The following is an 18008-nucleotide window of genomic DNA, read 5'->3' as shown; positions in this document are numbered from 1 at the left end:
ATTAGCATCAAGAATTACATCTTACAAACTTTGCTAAGGTCCAAAATGTAAGTTACAGACCATAAACCACCGCAAAATGGACCAATATAACTAGCGCGCTAGCCGCACGCCAGTGTGTGCTCAACACTGCTAGCAATTATATCCGTACCGCGGTCGCAGAACACTTGCAGCTTGCAACAACCATTCAGAAACTCATGTGATTTTTTTTTCTTTAAAATATTTCAGTAATGGTAGTGATTTTTTAACGGAAGCGCGGAAAGCGTACCTCCATCAGAAAGCCACTTGTGCCGCCTCACTTCAAAAATCGGTATTGATGTACAACCAATCTACACCAGTAAAAAACTTGAGCAAGACCAAAAGCTTAAAGAGATCAAGCCACGCATTGTAAATAAGCATAGCGTTGTTTACTGTTTTTAATGCGTTTTGTGAGAATCAAAATACGTCGGATATACGACGCTCCATTTGTTTCAACGCATTGCTGATCACCGATACTCTGCCACTGGTCGCCATCTGAGAGATGCCCATGGGAACATTGGCTTACTCAATGAGAGCCAATTTAGAATGCTCAAAAAGTTAGCACGAAATGGGATTGCCTTGTTTATGAAATGTTGTACATAAGAACAATAAGACTCAATTTAAACACCCAGGGCGACTCCATTAGAGCCAAACTCTTTGTTTAACTTTCAACTTATTCATCTCTTCACTATATATACTCGATTTCATTATTTTACTTTCACTTGATAATGACGTTTGGGAAACGTTGTGCTATGTTTTAAAATATTTTATCGCAGATTTTTATTGCCAAACATTTTGGTGTTTTTATTATTGTTATTGAACATTTCTCATTAAAAGTAGGTCAATCTTATTTTTTAGGAAATACTGCAGTAACCGTCGAGCAAATAACATAGGTATTGAATCCCTGCTCTTCTTTGTAATAAGAAATGAGCTTCAGTTTGTAAAGGCGCGAAAAGTAATATATTGAAATTTACCTTTATTTGCTAAGCTTACTAAGTTTATGCAAGTGAAATTGAGTCGTTAAAGTACTACTATAGGTTAAGAGTATTATATGACAAATGTTCCCGAGTTCTACCACTAACAGAATGAGTCAAGGTCTGCAATATATACTATTTCCCTTGAATAAGATATGGTCCACTTTATATAAAAAAAAAATCGGAAGTAGCATAGCATCTCTCGCTAAGCCACGGAGCCAAATTCCCCCAAAGGCCCTGTTACATTATCTGTTACATCATATGTACTTACACAGTTATAATTTGACAACATAAATATATACCTCTTATAAACGGGCGTGAGGTCCGGACTGTACGTTACACATCATTTTTTTTCCCATTGGATTAGGGTTCGTACGCTTCATAAATCAACGGCAAACTTACAGTACGGACCGAGAAAACGAGATTAGTAAGTTTTTGTTTTTCCATCCCTGATGTTTATAATGAGAGACGGTAATTTCTGAGAATTTGTCAGTTGTCCTTATAAACCTTTTACTGCAGTCCTTTGAGTTCATTTCAATTTTTATTGATTGACTTATCACAATCTTGTTTAATCCAACATGGAGTAAGATTAATCGTTCAAGGTTTTTGCAGTGGTATTTAAACCTTAATTTACATATTACAAAAAATATGTACAGAAAGAATGCGCAATGCAGTTGGATGGAATCACCTCTAATCAACAATCTCTGTTTGCACAGCAATTTCTTTGTTTATTACGCCCAAGAAATCACTATTGATCCTTGCATTCTGATTGGCTAGTTCTCAGCAGTGCCTTTCATTCACGGATCGCACTATTTTCTGCTCTAAATCACACCGTTTTTTTTTGTTGTTGTTGTTGTTGTTGTTAGGTCATCAAAATGAAAAATGTGAAATGTGCAAGGGGATGAATAAAATTAATATTTACCAAAAAATTGTGTGATTTCAAGACGAGTGTCAGTAATGAATTGGTAATTTGACTTATTGTCGTGCGATTTTAGACCAACTTTCTGCATGTTGAAATCTCCTTTCGGTTTTTCCTATCCCCTCTCTTGTATCCTCTTGTATTCAGTAAAAACAATTGAGTGTAAGGACTACCGCGAAAAAATAAAAGTAACAGATTATGCAGTGGTTATGAAGTTCCGTCCAAAAAAGATCTACATGTAGATTTATTTCACGATCAGAGAGACATTTTATCCAATAAGAAGAAAGTCACAGCCTTTCTTCTTCGTAACAGTTTTGATATTAATTACTCTCAACGATACCCCATAAATCCCCTGAATAAGGATATCTAGCTGGATATTTTACAATGAAGAAAATGTACGTATGTTCAAGTCAATAACACGTTTATTGAGTGAAAATGGAAAAAGATGCATAAAGGGAGTCAACTAATTATATTAAATTTTGGATTAAAAACAATAACGTATTGTGATGAATTCATAGAAACTCGTTAATCAATACATGTGAAACAGATTGAATGAGTATCAAAGCTATGTGGAAAACGTTATTATAAAAAAGTAACTAAATAATCCAAAAGATCAGCACACGTGTCATTGTTATATTAATTTTTAACATCATTTTCTGGTATTAAAAGTGCTCATTTGTTTTGAAAATTTAAACAAACTTATTAAAACTACGCAGAAATTTTTTTTACACTTATGTAACTAAGTAATTTGAATGATCAACAGATTTGTTTTTTTTTTTTCATAATTTTTCTGGTAAAAATTGCTAATGGTTTTTAAAAACTGTCAAGGAACTATCGAAACTATGTAGAAAAAATTTTGTACGCAAAGGTATCTATGTAATTTGGATGGTTAATTTGTTCAATCGTAACTGCAGCTTGTAATAATAAATTTTACTTTTAATTTATCTTCATTCAACACTTTGAAAGCAATGCCATCGCGGGCCTTGACCATTTCCATTTCGTTCAAGTGGGTCGTAGGCAAAGTCACAGCTTCAGCCTCTTCACACTGGTTGCTTTTAAACAGAACCACCCTGTGGAAAAAAAGTGACACTGACTTAATTGTTGATGTTGTCATTGTTGGAATCAAGTTAAGTTAAGTTAAGTTAACTGACTTAATTGTTGATGTTGTCAATATGTTGGAATCAAGTTAAGGCTGATCCTCTTTCAACGTATAATTTAGCTCATCCGAATAAATTAACGCCCTATACCTGATCTTTGCAGTCACCGGGTGAACTGCTGACTGCAGCTGGAGGTAAAGTGAGGAGTTCTTCCAGATGCCTCTCCATCTGTGTCTCTCCACAGAGACAAAGCTAGGACTAGCAATTGTGGAGTTCACATAGTGGCTGAAGTTTCCCACCACCCATCTAAAAGATGTCGTGCTTCCCTCCTTCAGTGCTATAGAAGGAGTCATGTCGTAGCTCTGTTCAAAGAAAATAAAAAAAAAACCAAAACAATGTTGAAAGGTGAAAGAAGTAAGATGGTCAAATGCCCCGGGGTAATTGGATGGAAGGCTAATGCCCGATCCCCGGGATGAAAAAGTGTGGTATAATGCCCTACTATTGCCGGGAGGGGTGGAGATGGGCACAACTTGCATTGACAAAGGCAACGCAAAGTAAACATTTACGTAGCCATATTCTGTAATGGCATGAAAAATTTGCTAACCTTGTGGTAGAGAATTCTTCGCAGCCGCTGTACCTCTCCAGCCTGGAGAACCATGTGGCTTGAGGCGGCCGTTGCCAAGTGGTCGTCAAAGTTTTTACTTCGAACGATTGCGTGACAGCCTCTAATAGTGCACTGCACCGCCTTCTCGTCACATTGGTCGAGGTGAAGGATTACGTGACATCTGCAAGAACAATGAAATGCACAGTTCTCATTCGAGGAAAAAAAAATAAACACTAGCTGTAACACCGAGAACTTTAATACCTCGGTAAATTCTCTCCACAGCCGAGCGGACAAGAAATTATCTTGTACGAGCACAGGGTTTCTACGTGGTGGGGCAAACTTTCTCTTGTCGTAAGCATTTCACATTTTGCACAGTGAATCGTTTGTTTACTGCAGGACCGGCTGTGCAATTCCACATCCTCCCGGGTTAGCACTTGTTGGCAGCCTTTGTTAACACAGTTGACCTTCTGTCTTGGGCAATGTTTCAAGTGGTCCTCTGCATTTTCATATTTGCCTGTCCACGAACAGCCCAAATTGGTACATGCGACGCCCAGTTTGCACGTCAGGTTGTTTAACACGATGTTGACATTAAGGGTCGCATCACTCGCAAACGCTGTTCTACACAGCGGGCAACAAGGTTTAGGCTTTGACTTCTTCACTAAATTGGCCAAGCATCCCTGGCAACTTGAATGCCCGCATAAGAGTGTGACTGGTCTGAGCATAGTTGAACAACTGCAAATATAAAGCATAATATAGTATAAATACAGGTAAAACGAAACTATTGACTATGGGGACCGTGACAAACGTAAAAATTAGAGTATTTGTTTTTCTTAAGTCATAGTATGCAGATTATGTTAGATCATCGTGTCAAATCAAACTGACTCTCACCAGATACTGCAGTCCAAACTTTTGTCCGTCGATTCGGTGATCTTGAAGTGGGACATGATAAAACAAGAGAGGAGAAAAAAAGGAGAAGAGAAATTCTAGAGCCCCAAGAACGAAGGAGTATTATTCGTTATAAACGTGCGCCACGGGAAAAACTGCATTGCTGTTTTATTAGCCTCGGCGATATACGAAACCCTTACAGTGATTAGTTCATTGAAGGTGAGACATCCGGGGTTAGAAAATTGTCGTCTCAGTCGTCAAATTGCAAAGAAACTCAGCTCCTATGGGATCCCGGTCTGGGATATTGCTTTTTTTCGCTATTGTAATAAACGTTTCAAAAATTATTAATAATAGTATCAAGAACTTTTTTTTTTTGATGTTTTCACATCGTCCGCGAAAACGCTGACAAACATTTTCACTGTGAACGTCTAATCACGTGTTCCTATTTCCGTTCTGGGAGACCCCTTGGGAACTGATTAATTCTCAACACAATTCATATAAATTGATAATTGACTATGTGTAAACACACGCGTTGTCGTTTTTTCATTGTTATTTTATTATTATTATTATCATTATATTATTATTGGCGAAGAGAGGATCAAAACTCTTTCTTTAATTTACAAATGGATTTGAAGTTTTTGAAAACGGCTTTCACCTCGCAAATATAACCACGCTCATTAGTCGCGGATATTACAAAAAAAGGATAAATAATTACTTGATTACTTGTCACTTTATGATTGGCTCATTTTGCCGTATTTTCGGCGTATCGTGTTCGCGTCCACCACGTTACGCTTCGAACCGTAGTTGGTAGGTCGAACCATGTCAGGCTCAGTGAACGAGGAGAAGCAAAACGTCCAACATAATAGGCGGGCCTTTAAGAGGACGTTTATTTATTTAGAGAGACCACTAATGAAAGCACCATCTGGTAAACAGATGGAATTATTGAAGAAGAACGGGAGGATCGCCGAGATAAGTTTTACGAAGAATCACTCCCCAGCTGACATGGGGAGATTGTTACTGGCACATTTTCCAACATTACTTGGACTCTCCCTTAAAAGGTAAGCCTTAAATGGCTTTTACTTACAATCCCGGTTTATTAGAACATGTCAATTTAGTATGTTTGGCTTGTGAATAATAGGAAAGACATGCTATGTGAGTGAAACAAGTATATCAATCAAGCTTCGGGAGCTTCGATCCCGGCCAATAAGCGATTTTTTATTTTCTGGAATGCGAATGTTTTTGCTCAGACAAATGATAAATTTGTTACTGGGCGCGGTTACTTCTGGCGCACAACGGGGTAAAGACTCTTATCTGGTAACCAGCATACCTAAGGTTACAAATTCATTACGTCGGACAAGTAACAATTATTTGCTGAAATAAGGATCAACAATTGTCATTCTCTGGTAGTGAAGCAATTAAAGAAAGGAGAGAAAACTTTGCGCGTGACCTGTGACGAGCGCGGGAAAAGTCACGACAACAGTTGATTATAGAGTCGAATTTGTGAATGAATAATGTAGTCAAGGAACTGATCCTTCCATTGATATCTACGATCTTGCAAACATGTTCGAATGTTGGAAATTCTTGTGGTTGGATTTGATCAGTGTTGCTGCTGATAACTGGAAAAAGCTGGCAGTAAAACTGTAAATGGGATGCAGTTGTGGTTTGCAGGATGGATAACAACATGTTTACAGCTTGTGTATTAGACACAAGCTTAACTTAAGCTTAAAAATAAGCTTATTTTACGCAAGTGCATCCCTAGATAACTAAGACATGATGATCGTTCTTCATTCAACCTTTAAAATGTGGACGGTTATTTGTAAATCAGTTTAATAAATCAGTTTACTCTTATTTTTACAGCTTGACTTTCATCAAGTCCCACGAAAGAGGGCATTCTATGGCCACCATTAAGAAAGGGCTGACGAGTGGGGAGGAGCTGACGAAAAAATATTCCTCAGCAAACAAGAAAAAAATCTATTTTCATTCAGGTATGTATATGTATGGCATTTCGCAGTGTCAGGGTTTAGGCCAAGAGATCCATATCTAAAACTACCAACATAACTTCAATCTTGTACCACAACTTCCATTTTCCTCAAAGTCATTGAATAATTAATTGGAAGATGCCTTTTTGGTAAAATGTTAAAAGGTTATCGTTGTTGCAAGTGAAACAAGGACCAAGGGTGCTTACCATTTGCGCAAATTACCCGGATGGAAATTTTTGGCATAAATACGAAATGGAATATTTAGCTAATGTCTTAACAGAAGATGGATAACATGTAAAATGTATGAACATCAGCTGTAAATCCCAAAAGGAGGTAATAGAAATGCATCACTTTGACCAGAAACCCATATCCTCAGAAGCACTCTAAATGGAATGACGTTCTGTGTCATTTGATTTTCCAACTGGAATTTCCAGGTTTTCCATGTAAATGGTAAGCACCCTAATGCTCCAGAGGGGTGGTTCAGAGCATTTCAAAGGTGAATGTGGTAATTCAATTAACTAATTTGTTTTTCTTTACAATACAGTAGGAACTCAATACACATCGACAATAACATCTACCCAGTCCACTGCTACATTTACACAGGTGGATTTGACACAAACTCCAACGCAAACTGGAGGTAAGTCAGTTTAAAATATTACCGAATTTATGTGTCAATGTCAGCAAGACAGTTTGGCAATTTTGTGATTTTTTTTAGAAGATCAAATCCTGAAATGCACAAAAAATAAAAACAAACAAACAAACAACAGGAGGTACAGTAGGCCACAAAGGATCGATTGAGACAGCAGATTGACGTACAGTGGAATGTGGACACTGACAGAGGCAACATGCCAAAGTGTCCATATTATCTGGGTGTCTGTAGATTAAGCGGGCTCGCAAGAAAAATGTTATGAACAGTTGGATACGTGTTTTTTTCTTATTTAATTCATTGAATAAGCTTAAATGAGCTTAAATGAGCGTTAGATGAGCTTAGGCTCATTTATCATAGTTTTGGCCTACAAAATTATTTTTATGTTCTTGAAACACAACAACAGAGGCAAAGACAAACTGATCAAACATGTCTATTTTGCTACATTTTTTTGGTAACATGATCAATTGTCATTCAGCTACAACTATGACATTATTTGAACACAGGGTATGATGTCTACAATTAGTACATAATCGCGACAATGAAAATAGACAGTGCATAGATAAACAGTGTCTGTAAAGGAGGATTGGATATGTAGGAGGGTTTGTTACTCGAGACATAAAAAAGTTCCTTAAAAATTGTATGACCTTAATTAGTTTGGGACAAACAAAACTGCCTGTGGTATCCAGGTACCTCCATATTAATGGGGTGTCGATAGAGCAGAATTCCACTGTACATGCATGTACCTCCTTTAATGTACCAGGTCCAGTTTAAGCGGAAATTGAATTGTCTATTCTTCAACCTGATTTAAGAGCACATTTATGTGAGTGGAGGGTGAGAGACAGAGTTTAACATCTACATGGTTTTAATTTAGTCAAAACTGTTTTTTGTGGCAGCTGCTACACGTAGGCTGTTGACAGCCATAGCACAGAGGTCGGGTGTGCACCATCATGATGGTAATATTATATATGCACTACTTTGTCTTTTAAGATGTGATTGTTCTTGTCATGAAGAGATCTGTAAAATGAAGTTAATTTGTACGTACTTTCAAATTGTGGTTATAAGTAACGCTTCATTACAGGCAATGTCTTGTAGACCCACCTCAAGGAAACAAAAGCTGTCCTGCAGTTATAAGTCCCCTTCTCCTTAATCATAAGGGTGCAGGACTCCCATCCTTGTTCTTGGTTTTGTTAAAATTATCACTTTCGCAGAACAAGCAAACTCCGGTCTCAGTTAATTATATACTGACACAAAACATGTCATAATTGAAATTCATTACTGTAAAGATTATTTTCATTTGTGAAGGTGTTTATCAGATTCACCTTTAAGTTAATAACTTAATAATATTAATAATAATAATAATATTAGTAAGAATACATGTACTGTATCTCAAAATAACAACTTCATACAGCACATCCTGACAACCCCCCCCCCCCCCACTCTCATTAATTAACTAGTCCACGTTAATTATAACATTATTACAATTATTGATAATCCAGGTGTTAATGACTTTAAGACTTGCAGCTCTTATATCATCAAGACACAAGATCCCTAATATTTTTTGTTTCTTTGTCAGGCTGAAATCAGACAGGAAGATAAAAAGAAAGATAAAGAACAAGAAAAAAAACAGGACGAGAAAGCAACCGAGGTATGCACACCGATTAACTGGACTGTATTAGTTTGGAAAGGCTAGGCCTAGACTGGCTGGACTGGATTAGTCTGGACTGGCTGGACTGGATTAGTTAGGACTAGCTGGACTGGATTAGTCTGGACTGGCTGGATTGGATTAGTCTGGACTGGCTGGACTGGATTAGTTAGGACTGGCTGGACTGGATTAGTCTGGACTGGCTGGACTGGATTAGTTTGGACTGACTGGACTGGATTAGTCTGGACTGGCTGGACTGGATTAATCTGGACTGGCTGGACTGGATTAATCTGGACTGGCTGGACTGGATTAATCTGGACTGGCTGGACTGGATTAGTCTGGACTGGCTGGACTGGATTAGTTTGGACTGGCTGGACTGGATTAGTCTGGACTGGCTGGACTGGATTAGTTTGGACTGGCTGGACTGGATTAGTCTGGACTGGCTGGACTGCCTGGACTGGATTAGTCTGTGTTGCCCATAGTTTTGAAAGCGGATTTTATAAGAAGAAATGATGCTCTTTCACGTGGTGTAAATCTTTATCCTCAACGCCATGTACCAGTTGATGATTTTAGCCTTGCAAATTTGTCAATTTGGCTTAAAAAATTGTAAATATTGAAAAATCTCCTAAATATTTAATTTTCACTTCAGATGAGTAACATACCATTCGTGATGTCCATAATTATGTACTTTATCAGACTGGATGTTTTTCGTTTGAAACAAAACTGGTTTGATTCTTAAAACAAGGTCTTCGCAACATGTGGTGTCAGACACCGAAAACCCGGTTCAGGAGCGGTGAATTCAAGATCATAGCCTCACATCAAAAATAATTATCGGATCGAAGTAAAACATGTATTTCTTGCAATAGTTTACCGTGGGCTATGTTGTGATTTTTTTTGAGAATTTTGAACTTTTCACTATTGCACACCTCTGGTTGATATTTACAGACATCCGCTCTTAAAGGTCTTAGAAAGTCAGACAATTTAAGATATGTGATCTTGCACAGGAAAACGTACTTTAACGTTTATCCGTTAAACAGGCAATGCCGTTAAGAATCCGTTACAGAACTGTATCAAAAACGTTAGAGGCATTAGCGTACCCGTTAAATGTTCCCATCGAACCGTTAGAACGGTTAGCGTAACCGTTAAAGAGAATTTGGTAGCTGTTAGAGCGACTTAGTAAGCCGTTAGGAAAATCCAGCTTCCGTTTAAAGGGTAAAGTAGCCGTTAAGAAACTTTGCATTCGTCAGAATACATGAAGCGCTCTCCATCCTTAACGCTATCCGCTAAATGATGTCACAAAAACAGTTAATATGAACCTTTTTTTAATTCCCAAGTCCACTTGCTCTACAATAAGACGTCGAGAAATAACATCTGAAACTAATGTGTGTTTTTTTTATCAAGGAAATACTGCTTTCGAAGTTTTGATTCGAAAGATTAAAGTACAATGAATCATAATTATGTGCAGCATCCTTGTAACGATCACGCGTGTTTCCATTCTTAGCTTGTGAAACAGCGGCCAAAAAAGTTGCAATTTTTTAGTTTCGCTTCTTTCACTGTTTATTACTGGGTTTAGTGAACAGGTACTCCAGTCATCTGTCAGAGGAAGACACGGTTACAATTTGAAATGAAGAAAACGTGGCATTGCCTTTTGAGATTCGATGATCTCGATAATATTTATGCAAATTTGTAACGCTACGCCGAAGATGTAAACAAAGTCTGCTCAAAGGCAAGCGAACGGCCACGTTGAAGTTTCCCCGCTTCCTTGCCCAATTCTGCTGTAAACGTTGTACGTTTTTAAATAAGGAAATGCTTTTTCCGAAGTTTTCATTCGAAAGATTCAAGTACAATCAAGTATAATCTTGCGCAGCGTACTGCTTTCGCAGCGAAGATATTTCAGAAGCGATCGTGTTACATTCCGCGAAAAAGCCGCAATCTTGGGTCTTGCTCTGAATCGAATTTATAAAGCCAAACATGCCAGCAATGCTAATTACTGTTACTTTTTTTAGTAACATTTTGTAAATAAAATAGATAATTACAAAACGGCAACGATGTATATTTACTCATGAGGGACTCGGGCACGTGGAATCGAACATTCAAGACGCGCATTTTGAATTTGCATAAAGTTGTTTGCTTTGACAGCTAACAGGGCAACAACAGAGTAACCGTGAATTCCATGCTTGGTTGGTGGGGAGTGTTGCGTTTTGTTTCGTTTGAGTCGCTTCACTCGTTTCCTTCAATCGTTTCGTCTCAGGTTTTCACTTCTAACTATAAATTTTTACCGCCATCGGCTGCGCCTTTTTCGTCATAACTCTAACGTTAAACGCTCAGTTTCAGGTGGCCGTTTAGCAAAGCGTTTAACGCCTTTACAGCATCCGTTAGATATTTTGCTCAACCGTTTAACGGCTCAAGCTATCCGTTAGAGCAGATTGTGCAACCGTTCAAACACTTTTGCAATCCGTTAGACATTGCTTATTATCCGTTAGAATGTTAGAACAAAATGTTAAAACCCTTTGGAGGCCATTAACCATCCGTTAGCTATCCGTCCGTTTTTACCCGTTTAACAGATAAGCATTAAAGTACGTTTTCCTGTGCAAGGTCACATATAGACTTGAAGAAGAAAAGAGACTTGATGAACTTGCACAAGATACATGCAGAAATTTCATTAAAAAATAGAATTTTTCAAATAAATCCTCAAAGAAAGGAAATTTATTCCTACAGAGTATAAATGAATTTATGCGGCTCGCTACGTGAGTTAATGTTTGACTAGTAGGGATCAGTTTACATACGGGACTCTTAGTTCTGAGTATTTAAACAATGCAGGCCAGAGCTCAGGCCTCTTTTTCTCCAGCGTCAGTAGGAAAACAATGATGGCCCCCTTAGCTAAACCATGCGCTCTTGTGTTTGGGCATTCTTTTGTGCGACGATTCGGCAAATTCATAGACAATAGCCAACCAAGAGATCTTTATCGTCGGGATTTGCAGCTTTTTAATACATCTGAGGTCAAGATTTTTGGTACAGGAGGGCGCACAGTCGACAAAACGATTCGTTTCAACTTGAACACGATTAGAGGCACCGCCCCCAATGTTGTAGTAATGGAGATGGGATCCAACGATGCTTGCGATATGGATAGCGACGCGGAAACCATCGCATCGTCGCTAGTAGCGCTAACAGAATTACTGATCAGCGAATGCAAGCTCCAGTTTATCGCGGTATGCCAGATTCTCCCGAGGAAGCATCCACCCTTCAAGGAACACAATGAACGCGTTTACCAGATAAATACGTCAGTAGGCGAAAAGTTACTGCATGTCGAAAGAACCAAGTTTTGGCGCAACCGCGGCCTCATTGATCCTTTGGCAAACAAATATATTTGGCCGATGGTACACATCTCAACGAATGCAGTAACAGAGCTCTTTACAAGAGTTATAGAGGAGCCATTCTCTTCGCCCTGTCTGAATTGAGGAAATATCATCTCTTCACTAGTATCTTTGATGTACATATTTCTTGGTGAGTTTCTACTCCCCGTTTGTAATGTAGTATGGTTATTCTATTAGGCATGTGTGTGTGGATTAAAGTCACCCTTGAGTGTTGGCACTGCAATGATTATTTATTGTAATGCAACTAGGGGGGTATTTGTATTAAAGTCACAGTCAAACATGACAACAACTTAAGTTTACTTACTGGATTATGTTACTATTTATTAAGAACTACCTATAGTTTATTGCGAATTCTGAATCAGGTAATCGGGTATATAAACTCATATACCATTGACCACATGTGTGGCCTTCTTTACTTCAAAATATGGGTGTGTGTGGATTAGAGTCACCCTTGGGCTTTGCACGGCAATAACTTCATTGTTATGTTACTATGAGGGCATGTGGATTAATGTCACCTGGAAGTGTTTGCCCTACAATAATTATTTGTTTTCTGTTATGGGTGCCTGTGGATTAAAGTCACCCTTGTGTTAAGGGAGGTCAGGAGCCTGGCTGGTCAGCAGGAGTCATGGAACAATTGTGGCTGGAGTATTGCTCTGAGCCATTCATGACCAGGTTCTGCTGTTACATCATCTGGTATGCCTATTTCACTGCTTTAGGTGTTATAGTAAGCCACTGTAATGTGCACATTGCAATGGTAGCCACGGCTTCTCTCCGCCCCTGTTTCCCTGCACTAGTTGCAAATATTATAGTAACCACAAAAGCAGCCCTCTTACAACCTTGGCTGCATTGTGAAAAGTTGATTATGTTATTATCATACAGAATGCCACCTAAACGAACTTACCAGGACCGTGCGGCAAAACGGAGATGGACCAATCCGGCTGTCGAGACCAGATCTGGTCCCCAGGAATCAGCGCAGAGGTTCAGCTAGACACGGAAGCGTCAGGTGCGGTCCAAGGAACTGTGATTGGCAATCAGGAAAAGGCATCCACCAGTAAGAACTCTTTCCTCTCAGAAGCAATTCCTCCAAGCAACATAGTGCCAGAGAAAGTTAAAAACCAAATACGGGCTAATGAGTTTATTGATTTTTCCCTTATTACTCAAGAGCAATATAAGCAATACAGATGATAATCAGTATACCATCAAATTTGAAACAAAAAAGGGGGGCCAGCCGTCAGTGGCGCTTGCACCAAGTGCATAGAGGTACAATTTGCATAGTATTGAGCAGTGGACATCAGCGTTTCAGATAAACGTTGCAATTTATACAGAGAGATCCCCAAAACACACCCCTGCACTGATGAAATATGGTTCTGTCATCCGGGAACTTGCCACCTTGGGGGCCGACTGGAAGTTTTAGGATGAGAACTTTCGTAAACTTCGGCAATCCTAGGGTACAACATGGGATCAAATTCATTCCGAGCTCTGGTTAAGATCTCATTCCTTTTGGGACAAGCCCACTAACCATCCAAAGAGAGCTAGGCATGAGGGTCCCTACTTCCCCAACGGGTATTGTTGGAAATTTCATATGGTAGTACAGTGCCCTGGATGTTCCTTTAAACACCAGTGTTTCCAGTGTGGGCAGTCTCACCCCATTGCCAAATGCCAACAACCAAAGCAGTCAGCAGGGCCAGGTAAAAAACCTAATGTTTCCAATAGCAGGAGCACTCCCAGCACCAGTTCTGGTTGAGAAGCTGGTATTATATTTAAAAGGCTATGATGCTCAAATTTCTCAGGAACCTGTATTAGGTTTTGTTTATGGTTTTCGTTTACATTTTCAAGGAACACAACAGGGCCAATTTTCATTGAATCTGCAATCAGCATTGCAAAACCCATTGATTGTTGACCGTAAGCTGGATAAGGAAATTTATGAGGGGCGAATCCGGGGCCCTTTTGTTCAGCCCCCATTTTATAACTTGAAAGTTTCCCCTTTGGGGGCTATTCCTAAAAAACAGCCAGGTGAATATCGCAGGATACACCACCTCTCTTTTCCATGCTGAGATTCAGTGAATGACTTTATTCCATCAGAATTATGTTAGGTGCATTATGCAACAGTAGATGATGCTGTCCAGATGATAGAGAAAATAGGACCAAACGGCTATCTGGCTAAAACTGATGTTAGGAGTGCTATTCATATAATCCCAGTAAACCCTGCTGATCACTACCTATTAGATATGCACTGGAAGGGTAATTATTATGTAGATTGCTGCTTGCCAATGGGACTAGCTAGTTCTTGTAGGACATTTGAGATGCTAAGTACTGCTTTGGAATGGGTTGTACGTAACAAACTCAATATCCCACATATCATTCATATTCTGGATGATTTTTTGATTGCGGCTGAGTCCTCAGACATATGTAAAACTAGCCTTCCACAACTTTTGACATTTTGTGAGGATGTGGGGTGAGGGCCCTACTCGGGTTTTGACTTTTGCAGGAATTGAATTAGATTGTGGTAGAAATGAAGCTAGGCTGCCTTATGACAAAGTTGAAAAATGTTTGTTGGCAATTCGTAGTTTGCTTGGTAGGAAGAAAGTCACTCTGAAGGAGCTCCAATCTCTGATTGGATAATTGAATTTTGCATGCTCGGTTGTAACTCCAGGGCAAGTTTTTCTTCGGAGGCTGATCAATCTTACCATTGGAATTAAGCATTCTCATTATTTCATATGCCTAACAAGTGAAGCCAAAAAAGATTTACGGATTTGGGAAAGCTTCATGAGCTCTTTCAATGGAAAATCTTTTTTCCTTGAGTATGACCGGGCCTCTTCCTGCAGCTTGCGCTTTTACACTGATTCAGTACAATCTAGAGGTTACCGCAAACAGTGGGCATATGGCACATGGCCAGACTTTTGGAAGAACCACCATATTAGCTTCCTGGAATTTTTTCCAATAGTTTTAGGCTTAAGCTTGTGGTGCAGCCAGTTAAAAAACAAAAGAATTGTTGTTATAACAGATAATGAAAGCATTCTTTACATCATCAACAAGCAAACAGCAAGAGACACAAAACTGCCAAGCTTGCTCTGCACCCTAGTGCTCACTCGTCTTAGAAACAACATTCTGTTTTGGAAGATGGAAATCTAATGCCTTTCTCAGGTACATTCGCACACCTTCTATAGGTTCAAACTAGCAGCTGGGTACCATATGCCTACAATGCAGGATGTGGTGCAGTCTCTTTTGAGAAGGGGCCTAATTATTCAGCCCTACAGACATTCCAAGATATATAAGCCATTTATTCTTTTATTTAGGGAAAAACAATTTTAGCGCAGGGGGTTTTGAGAAGGGGCCAATTTTCCAGGCGCTGTGTTTGATCATGATTTATGGTGATAAGCACTTTTGTGCTACTGTTTAGATTTAAAAGAGGGCACTGAACTCTTGAGCAGGGGCCAATTGTCTCAGAGTTGTCTCTCTAGATTATGAGGTGTTTATTTACTATAAGGTGATATAATGTTTGTTTTCTCATTGGGCACCATGTGAGCAGGGGCCACTTGGTTGCCCATTTTAACTTGTATTTGTTCAGGGCGCATTGCCATGGCTTTGGGTGGGGCGGCCCTTGTTTGTTTCTTGCACAGGGCTTTGGCGGGTTTGCTCTCACCTTTGCTGGAAATAAATTACCATTTTAGATTATGTGATTCAGTTGCCTTGTTAGAAAATAAACGGCCACGATTGTGGCCAATATATGGCAGAGCTCATGATCTCAGTTTCATTACTTACTTCCAGCAAACAGAGCTCAGCCTTGGCTATGCGCCCCCCCCCCCCCCCCACCCCTTTTAATTTAGTTTAAGATAACAAGGGAGAAGCATAAAGGACATTTATTCCTACAGAGTATAAATGAATTTATGCAGCTCGCTAAGTGAGTTAATGTTTGACTAGTAGGGGTCAGTTTACATACGGGACTCTTAGTTCTGAGTATTTAAACAATGCAGGCCAGAGCTCAGACCTCTTTTTCTCCAGCTTTAGTAGGAAAACGTTTTCCCCACCCTTGGCCCTCCCTCGATGAATTAAAGGAAGTAAATAGGGGGGGGTATCAACTGGTTCAGACGGCGGGTTTGCTCTCACCTGGAAATAAACTACCATTTTGATTATGTGATTCAGTTGACTTGTTAGAAAATAAACAGCCACGATTGTGGCCAATATACACCGTATTCACAAGTGGAGGATGCGCGGAAAAAAAATGGCACTAGGCATCAAAAGGAGGCGTTTTAGGATAAACAAAAAATAATTTGCCTGGGAGTACTAGCTCACAGAGAGACTATTTAGCTGATAAGCTCTTAAACAGCACGTTTTTCAGATCGCTGGTTTTATTCCGCCAAGACAGGTCTAGTGTTTCTTGGTTCATTTCTTGTAGCAATCCCAAATGCAATATAGACAATCACAGAAACAAATCGGTTAGAGTTTTTGTTTCCGAAGGATTCAACTTTCGAGCACAGATGGATAGAGATACTACAGAAGTTTGTTTGGTATGTCTTTCGGAATCCGAAGGTAAGATAGGTCTTGAAGGAAACAAAATGAACATACAAAAGGATGCATTTCTAACGAGAGTTGCGTGATCAACTTGGTATCGGACGTTCCAAGCGCAAGAGAGACTACAACCATTTGTCTAAACCGCAATAATACCAAGAAAAAAAGACGAAGACAACAACGAATAGATGTGAAGGATGTGGAGAGAAATGGCTGGACGAATAATTCAAAAAGAAGCAACAGGTGAACCAAGACTTGTCTGTTTTGATTCATTTATATTGTAGCTGTACTATAAACAACAAGCAGAGAATGCAGTCCCCTCAAAATTCATAATTTGTTAAATCAATCAAGTCATCAAAATCCAACTGTTTAATAATGGAACAAGCTCAGAAGGAACATTTCTTGCCTGAATGAGAAAATTGTATTCCGTGAAACAGGGACTAGAGAACACAGCATTGTGGCTTTTTAACCGGCATTTCGGTTGAAATCATTAAAAATTTGCATACTTAATAAGGTAATTTGTCAGAATTAGATTATTGTATTTCGCTTTACTCTGGGTTCCTAAACTTGCCATTCCTTGTAATGCAGTTACAATATAATGCATTAGAGAGTGACATTCCTGAATTTCCTTGCAGGATCGTTTTCTTCAAATTGATACCTTACTTCCAGTAGTTCCTCTTGACTTTGGTAACTGCCACATTTTCAATGAGTAAGACTTGCATGAATCTTGGCCAATCTTGCGATGCAACTATTTAAGTCTTGGCTCACATATTGGCTCAAATATTTAAGTCTCGGCTCACATATTGCTTCCTTAGTTAAACTTTTCTTTCAGTAGCTTCCCTCCACCTCCCTTTGTTTTCGTTTTTTAGGCATTAGAGCTGTTCACAATAGTAGGAGTCGGTTTTTGTAGCTTTTGTGATTGGAACTTCCAAGTAGTAATCACCACGCAACCCTCTTTGGAACTGCATCCTTTTGTAGATTTGTTTTCTTTCATTCAAAACCTGTTTTAATTCCCTTTCCAAAAAATACATTGAATAAACCTTTGTGGCTCCTGCTACAGTGAAGATCTTTCTAACAACTTTTCATATTTTCTGTACATTCTGGACATTACACTCAAAGGTTTGAAACAAACAATCTAACTCAGTTTTTTCCCGTGAGTGTCTTGTTTGCATTTGAGATTGCTACAAGAAGCCAAACAATAAAAAATAAACACTAGAACTTGAACTCGTTCGGACTAAGTGATCACAAAAACTCAATTTTTAGAAACTCAGCACTTATCGACCATCTAGAAGCTTACATTCGCTGGAAATTGTTTTTTGTTTATCCTAAAACGCCTCGTTTTGATGTGTAGTGCCAGTCTT

At 39.0% G+C, this 18008-nt stretch overlaps 1 protein-coding gene, 1 long non-coding RNA gene and 2 pseudogenes across 2 annotated transcripts; 3 read left to right on the top strand and 1 right to left on the bottom strand.

Annotated features, from left to right (window-relative positions):
• The window catches only part of LOC146486383 (uncharacterized), a 93550-nt pseudogene that overhangs the window by 13166 nt on the left and 62376 nt on the right, over positions 1–18008 (top strand).
• LOC146486389 (TNF receptor-associated factor 3-like) lies at positions 2554–4386 on the bottom strand. Its single transcript, XM_085100580.1, has 4 exons — positions 3871–4386; positions 3610–3790; positions 3156–3367; positions 2554–2978 (listed from the first exon to the last, which is right to left on the bottom strand). Exons 1-4 carry the CDS (start codon positions 4356–4358, stop codon positions 2807–2809), a joined length of 1053 nt encoding a protein of 350 aa, XP_084956706.1. The 5' UTR covers positions 4359–4386; the 3' UTR covers positions 2554–2806.
• Positions 5932–8674, top strand: LOC146486388 (uncharacterized). Its single transcript, XR_014859517.1, has 4 exons — positions 5932–6479; positions 7018–7110; positions 8016–8075; positions 8619–8674. It is a non-coding gene; the product is annotated as an uncharacterized LOC146486388 (long non-coding RNA).
• On the top strand, positions 13019–13882 carry LOC146486387 (uncharacterized; annotated as a pseudogene).

This window comes from Pavona decussata, unplaced genomic scaffold, assembly GCF_977016875.1.
Source record: "Pavona decussata unplaced genomic scaffold, jaPavDecu1.1 SCAFFOLD_21, whole genome shotgun sequence".
In the NCBI taxonomy this organism is placed as follows: Eukaryota; Metazoa; Cnidaria; class Anthozoa; order Scleractinia; family Agariciidae; genus Pavona; species Pavona decussata.
The sequence above is the reverse complement of the archived record's forward strand: the minus strand, read 5'-3'. Positions and strand labels throughout refer to the sequence as shown.

Bases quoted from the DNA above. Each gene is read 5' to 3' on its own strand.
- LOC146486389 (XM_085100580.1), bottom strand. From the start codon at position 4,358: ATGCTTTATATTTGCAGTTGTTCAACTATGCTCAGACCAGTCACACTC. The intron at 3,791-3,870 runs GTATTAAAGTTC...TTGTTCTTGCAG, and splicing joins TGTGGAGAGAATTTACCGAG to ATGTCACGTAATCCTTCACC. The intron at 2,979-3,155 runs GTATAGGGCGTT...TTTTTTCCACAG, and splicing joins CCGGTGACTGCAAAGATCAG to GGTGGTTCTGTTTAAAAGCA.